Source organism: Solea senegalensis, linkage group LG2 (genome assembly GCF_019176455.1).
Source record: "Solea senegalensis isolate Sse05_10M linkage group LG2, IFAPA_SoseM_1, whole genome shotgun sequence".
Taxonomy (NCBI): domain Eukaryota; kingdom Metazoa; phylum Chordata; class Actinopteri; order Pleuronectiformes; family Soleidae; genus Solea; species Solea senegalensis.
This window is the reverse complement of record NC_058022.1, coordinates 22,469,041-22,476,673: the sequence shown is the minus strand read 5'-3', so window position 1 is coordinate 22,476,673 and position 7,633 is coordinate 22,469,041. Positions and strand designations below refer to the sequence as shown.

At 39.1% G+C, this 7,633-nt stretch overlaps 1 protein-coding gene across 3 annotated transcripts in view; it reads left to right on the top strand.

The window, feature by feature from the left end:
• The first annotated feature begins 306 nt into the window (after positions 1-306).
• The window catches only part of mcf2la (mcf.2 cell line derived transforming sequence-like a), a 60,073-nt gene continuing 52,746 nt past the window's right edge, over positions 307-7,633 (top strand). For 2 of the 3 annotated variants that reach the window (XM_044019241.1, XM_044019239.1), the window contains exon 1: positions 307-426. In XM_044019241.1, the coding sequence (XP_043875176.1) occupies positions 315-426 (112 nt within the window). In that variant the 5' untranslated portion in view covers positions 307-314. Of the gene's footprint in view, positions 427-5,819; positions 6,018-7,633 lie in introns of those variants that run through there. The other variant, XM_044019240.1, reaches the window with a different exon arrangement.

Below are 7,633 nucleotides of genomic sequence, written 5' to 3'. Positions count from 1 at the left end.
CATGTGTTTTATCTGATGCATATTAAATGTTGGTGTTAAATTAAATATTTGGCATGTGTGGGAGGTTTTGTAAATATGTGTGACATATTTCCACACCATGAGGGAGGGACTGTTGAGAGGTGTGGTATAATCACCTGAAACTTTAAAAGAGGTGTGTGTGTGTTATTTTGTTTGTGTATGGTGCATGCACGCACCGGAGAGAGATAATCAAAGAACATTCTGAAACAAACAAGGAGAGTGAGATGAGGCAGGCAGAATGCTTCTCTCTGCCTGTGAAGATGAAGACATTGAGGGTGAAAGAGGAAAGGAACAGGATGGGGAAACACACCGGAGAACAGAGATGTTGGAGAGAGAAGTTTGTCTCCATCTCACTAGAGGAGATGAGGAGCTTCTACAGATACACCCTGTGCTGTCAGCAGCTACATAGTGAGTTTTGAGTGTGTGCCTTGTTGACGTGTGTGGAAGGGCTGATGTTGAGGTTAATTTTAAGGCTAAACTTAAATAATTGCTTCTCATTAAGTTAAAAGAACTACTTACAGCTGCATAGACCACATGGACAGGGAATTACTTCGACAAACATAAACAATTCATGTTTCTTTTAACCAAACTTCTTTGCTGTCATGTCTCATCTCAGGAAGAAGTAAACATTGACTACAACTGTACATGGCCAAATTGATGACTTGAATCACAAATAAATTTAATTAATCTAATCACAAATCATAATTGTTGCTTTTATTGACCTAGGAATTAATGTTCTCAGTGAGGTACAGTATGTATTATCTTATTATGCTTACATTTGATTGAAAAATATTGTCTTAAAAGGTTTTTTCTTGGAGTTTGTGATGAGTCTGAGTAACGTGCAGCGGTGAATTTCCTGCTGTAAAGGTGCAAAGAACAACACAGTGACATTATTTCTGCCTGATAAATGTTTGCTGTGGCCCTTTACAGGACAATATGATAAGGAAAGAGCAATACAGTATATTGCTACATCCTTATTTACTCAAGGCGGTTCAATAAAATGTGGAATAATTACTGAGGAACTGTGTGTGCATGTGTGTACACTTGTATTTGTCACGTCTTCTTACATAAACACTGACCATGTCAGGACCAGTAGTCCACATGGAGACCAAAACCCTGTTTAAATTTGAGTTGTGGTCAGGTTAAGGTTATGTTAGGGTAAGGCACCTGTGTGTGTTCCAGAGAAAGAAGGAGAGTTGTGTGTATATTTTTACACCACTGATCACTCTCACTCACACACACACAGATATAACTGCATGTGAGATGTGAGCAGCGTTTGATGAGTTTAAGATGAGGTGTCTCTTCCTGTGGGGTTTTGGACTGAATTTAGATACGATGTGTGTATTTATAGTACAATCTGTTCTAGTAATGCTTTGACACGTTTGACAGGTTGTTGTTGGTTTGATTTTTTTGCTATATCAACTCATATTAGTATCCCCCGTGGCTGGACTGGGACGAAAAAATGGTCCGCGTCCCCCCTGGGATTTTTGGCCATGGCAGCCCACCATGATTATTTAATAAATAACACACACACACATTACTGGAGAACTACAAGTCAAACTTTATTAGACACACTGATGTTTTAGGGCTTCATTAGGATGTTTTTTTTCATTGAGGACTAGCTGTCATTGTGGTCACCTTAATGTGTTAAACCATCTTGTAGGATAATAAAAATCTAAATTAAAATTATGTTACAAGCATTTTAATACAGTCATTTTGAAATGGCTTTAAAATATGTAAGTCGAGGGGTTTGGGGATGTAATATGAACATGAGAAGAAGAAGGAGTCAGTGCAGTTTATTACTTCATCTAACGGAGTGGGAGTGATGTATTGTTTTTAGTGACTCTATGTGTCTGTCTGAACTAGTGGCCACTAGTTGCGTGAATGGGGTGAGGTCTGCCATCTCTGATTGCCTTGTTTACACAAAAGTACGTTTTTTTCCACACACATTAATAATTAGAAAGTGGACAAAGCAACTGTTACAAATGTAGTTTTTATTAATGAAATGAAACTATAATGTGTCATTTTTTCTTTACTTACTTACATATTATTTCCATTATTTGTCCCCACCACATGTAAAAAGTTTCCTCTGGCTTCGCCCTGCCCAGGCATAGTTCACCATCTTCCACCGGCCCCCGGTGACGGAGGGGCCGGCGGAAGAAGGCGCATCAAGTACACATGTCTCCGGCCCCGGGAAGCGGCGAGCAAGTTGACACCGGAATAAAAAAAAAGTCAGGCACCGAAATGTTCGTTCTTATTCGGTCTTGTTACTACCGTGCCCTATTGGCACCGCGTTTCGATACCCAACCATACTGCTCATACATATCGGTGCAAGCACTCAGTCTAAAATGTGAGTGCTCAGAGCTGAACTGTAAAGCAGTGATTGGTGGGTAAAGCTTGGCACTGTTGCAGCCCTGAAGGATAACTCAGAGAGACAGGAAATGAACCATTATTTATAGACCTGCTGCTTTTTCCTGTCCCACAGCCAAAGTGCTCTATCTGTTAAATCGGACATAAGATAAACTGCTTCTCTGCTGAACTGCTTTTCATTGAGTTTTAGACGCACTGCCCTCTCAGCCATATTAACAGTTGACTAACCCAATCTGCGGGCGCTTCACCCAAATGTATATGTCTGGTTTTAGTTGAAAATTCAACGTCTTTTGAGCAGTCGTCTTACATGTTCACCACTGGAAACCTGCCCGAAGTTTACCTGGTGCAATCTGTGTCTAATCTACCTGGTGCTAGCTGCAGTCAGTGTGTTATTGATTCCCTGTTGTCGACGGATGTTGCGTATTGTTGCAGTTTTGGACTGCAACAATACGTGGATCGTCTCACACTCCAAAGGGCATATATCTTATCTGCTGCACTGGTGTAACCACTTTTAGTTGTACATCGTTTGATATTCCCATTTCTGATCATAAACTTGTTTCATTTGATGTTAATTTACCACTATACAAAACTAATATGGCCTATAGAAGAACATCAGCAATTAATTACCTCCCCATTACAATTTTAGACTAACCTCCTGGACTCACTGGCACCATTTAAAAGCTGAACTGTCACCTTCACTCACTCTGCCCCCTGGTACACACCTGAACTACATCAGCTCAAATCTGAAGCCTGCCATCTAGAGCGTCCCTCAAGGAAAACTGGACTCGCTATTCAGGAAGACATTTTCCATAATCACATACTGCAATATAAAACCGCCATTTCTAGTAATAAAAATACTTACTATGCCACTCTCATCCAGTCTGTGTAAGGAATACTTGCACTCACACTAAACAATATTTTATAGCTCCCTGACACCTTTCCTCCTCATATGTACTCTATTACCCTATGCAATAGATTTTTTTTCACCTTAATTTGACCTAAAATAATAATACAAATCCACCTGCAACTACCTCCTCCATGCAAAAGAGCAGATTATAAATATTGCCCGCTTTCTCCACCTTCTTCATCTTCATTAACCAGTTTCAATCTCCCATCCATCAGTGAAATATCCTCTATCATTAATAAACTATGCCTCTCTTGTCTCTCCCCTCTCATTACTGACATTAATCACTCCTCCCTCACGACAGTTTCTGTTCCACCATCCCTTTAAACTGCAATTATTACAACAGTACACAAAAAGTCTGGCTCAGACCCTAATAATCTAAATAACTTCAGGCCAATCTCTAACCTCCCATTACTGTCCAGAATTCGAGAAAAAATAGTTGCTCTCCAGGTCCACAATTATCTCACTGACAATAACCTCCATGAACAATTTCAGTCTGGCTTTGTCTACGTCACAGCACAGAAACAGCCCTGGTAAAAATCACAATAATCTTCTGATGGCAGCTGACTCTGGGTTACTGACCACACCCATCCTCCTTGACTTAACTGCAGATTTTGACGCAACCTCCCACCACATCCTCCTTACCCGTCGAGCCAGTGTGCAAACTATAGCACAGGTTTTGGGGGGGCGACAGGAGGGATGCTTGCACATGCCTCACAGTGAGAACTTAGTCAAAACACATCCATTATTACAGTAACAGTAACACACAACCCCTTATTAGTTATGGCTAGAATAACAAGCAGATCATTGCCTTGAACACAGCTGTAATCTTCTAACATACTCTTAACATTGGTGTGATGGTGAAAGTTTTATTTGGTCACTTTTGGAATGTTTTTGCCAGGGTAGCTCTTGGATTTGCAAAAGCCCTTACAGCAGAACCTGCAGCAGTGCTGGGTGGGCGGTGGAAGGAGAAGCAGGTAGGGTTGTGTGTTACTGGCACACTGCTGGTAGATGAGTCCTCCACGCCGATACTCTCGCCGTGCACCTTGTAATGCCCCCTTACTATGAAGAATGGGGCCTGAGGTTCACATCACAGACACTGAGTGAATTCTGGCTGGATGTAAAGAGGCAGTATCCACTCTTAGGGCAGAGGGCTATGTGCATTCTTCTTCCTTTTGCCACATCTTATCTTTGTAAAATTGGCTTCTCTGCTGTTGCTGCACTGAAGACAATTGTACAGGTCCAAGCTAAACATTGAGTAGGAGCTGAGAGTTGCAGTATCATGCTTCAAACCTCACTTTGAAAAGCTGTGCAGTGCAAAACGTGCTCATTCTAGCCATTAATGCTGACCTTCTCATTTTGATTTTTGAAACAAATTGTTTTATTCATTTTATATATTGTGCTCCTGAGTTAATGTTGCTGATCAGTTAAAATGCATTCATTTATTATATTTTATTGTATTTTTCAGAATCAAATGGTTCAACTTAGTTGGTCAAAAAATGTTTATTGTTTGAATGATTTATAGATTCATTTCATTTGAAGGATTTTTTATTATTATTTCAGCCAAAATGATGCACTTTAAATCTTTTCTGTGACAGACCAAAAACAATGTTCATAAAGTTATTCTTTGTTGTAAGTTGATCTATATTTTGTTTTCTTTAATGTTAATAAGCAATCAATGTTATGCAGAGGTGTACTTTTTATAGACAACAAAATTATACTATTTATAGCCGCGGGGGAGAGTATAGTTTTGAAGGCTAAAGTTAAACTTCCAAGTGCAACACACAAAGAAGACAATAACTTCCGGTTCACACAAATCGGACAAATTAAATATCAAAATCAAAATATTTCCGTGGCCCGTTATTTAATTTCGTATTTTTGATCCGAGCAATAAATCGAAAGTAGAAGAAATGACCCATTATTTGTTTTTAGGTATCAGAGTCATAAACAAATAAAGAAACAAACCGTTTTTTTATTTTCCGATTTTGGAATCTCAATTCAATATGAAAAGAACGAATGATACACGGATTGAGCAATTTGGATTTGTGTTTCATTTTTGGATTGTAACACCATTCCAATTGTAGCACAATTACGTTTTTTTGTTTTTTAATTGAAAAGGAATTACAAAGTATCCAATTTAGTTACTTAAATAATTTAAAAAAATTAAATTAAAAAAGAGTAAATTAAAAAGAGTAACCAATAACGAAAAATTATTGTTAGTTAGCCATATTATATTAGAATATTTAATATTTCTAAAAAATACAAAACATAGGAATGTATTGTGGAAAATAAGATTATATCATCAATTAGTTGATCTCTCTTAATGTGGTCATGAGAAGGTGGCAGTGGGAATTGTTTGGTTGTTTCAGTTCAAGGGAACTCCATGTTTCGTCTGTGAAAGCAGTGAAATGTGAAACTGGAGGAGGAACGTTGAAACTCCACCTCCTGAATGGGGTTGGTGGGGGCTGTTTGCTGTGCTGTGCTCTGAGCACAGTGACAGCTTGACTAAGTAGTTGAAGTCCCTCACTGTGACAGAATGGACTGGCTGAACTTGCATCGAGATGTGCTCTGACAGAATATGTGGCTGTTTGTGAGTGTGTTGTGTTGTAAATGTGTGTGTGTGTGTGTGTATACACTTGAACCCAAGACACAATGGCTGTAAATCGAGTGTCTCAACTTTGCCATGATATCACTAGGCTATGGTTGCAGCTGAAGATGATGACAGGTACAGTCTCTCTCTCTCTCTCTCTCTCTCTCTGTGCGTGTGTGTGTGTGTGTTAATCATTCACAGTCAAAACTATGTGAACCCTGCTGATGCTCTCCAGTGTGTGTTTTGTGCACATTATGTGATTCAGTCTAGTTAGATCATTTTATTTGTTGTCCACTTTGTTCTTCACATCCTGCAGCGCAAAGGTGTTATAACATGTAAACATAGTAGGTTAATAGGGTGGAGTTGTTGGAGTGTTGAGTCTAAAATGGGATTATGTCATCAACCTGTGCTTCCACCATCTAACCATCTTGATAAAGAGCTTTCTGCTGAGTTAAGACAGCCATGCAAAAACAGTGCACCTGACCACACCATAAGACCAACGCACCCATAGTTCCTTACATGACAAACGAAACTCAGAGTCACTAACTAATCACTTTAATTGAGTTAAAATCATTTCTAAAGACTGGTAAGCTACTAAATTAATGGTTCAAGTGAGTGAACATGACATGGCTTTGTGACCTACTTTAATTTTGGGTTAGACATTTGTCTCAATCAGTTATGTAATCCAATCTAAAGTGAACTGTTCCGGACGTCCTGCCTGTTTGTTCACGAAAGTCCAGTCCACTCTGACAGTGCACGGTGACCGCATGCTAATCACATTTGTAGAGTGTGTTTTCTCCTGTCAGCTGCAGGCAACATTAGGACAAAGCCCTTTTAGCATTTGAATGTCAACATCTCCTCCCCATTATCTTAACACTAAGTTCTGTTAATTGGTTTTAACTATTTTGTTGAGGGGGGTTGCACGACCGTCAAACCTGTGAACAACAGTGTGGATACAAATTTATAGAGATCTTCTGTTGTATTCTGTGTTTGCTTCTTTCAGGAGGGTGTGCAATACCAACCTTTGAGTGTGACTCATTTAAATCAGTTTAAATGGGTGGGATGAACCTAATCACTTTATCCTCCTGAGGCTGAAAGTGTCAATACAGCAACGATATACAAGTACCTACATTTTCATTCTTTTTTTGCTTGTGTTAACACAGACAGCTCACGGGTACATCTCACATTGCTGTATGGCTCAGAGGATATAAACTGAAATATGTTTATTGCTTTTATCACATAATTGTTTGCAGCCGAATGCATTCCAAAATGAATAATGCATTAAATGTCCTGAATCAAAGCTAAAATCCATTTAAAAAGTTGTATTTTTTTAGTAGGGGTATGTGCTTCAGTTTATTTCAGCATGTTGAAGAAGCTTTGAAAAGTGTGATGAGTCTCTGCTGAGGAGTGCTGACCTTTTAATTTTGACCTCCTCAACTTCAACCTTCAACTACAACAGTTAGCGACCAGTTAGGATCAGATATCTGTGACAGCCTCACAGCACTGGAATTGTAGCAGTTATGATCTACATCAGAATCAGAATCACCTATATTGTCATTATACAGTGTACAACGAGATTAAAGGAGAGCTCTAGTAGTGCAAGTGAAGAGATAAGAGTAGAAGAAGAAACAACAAAACAGTGCACCAACACCTTCGACAAAATTAAAGTATTCAAAGTATTTACAGTGAGAGCCAGTAAGGGAAATGTGCAGTATATGATACAGTACACTGTTCATTGTACAGCAGAGTGG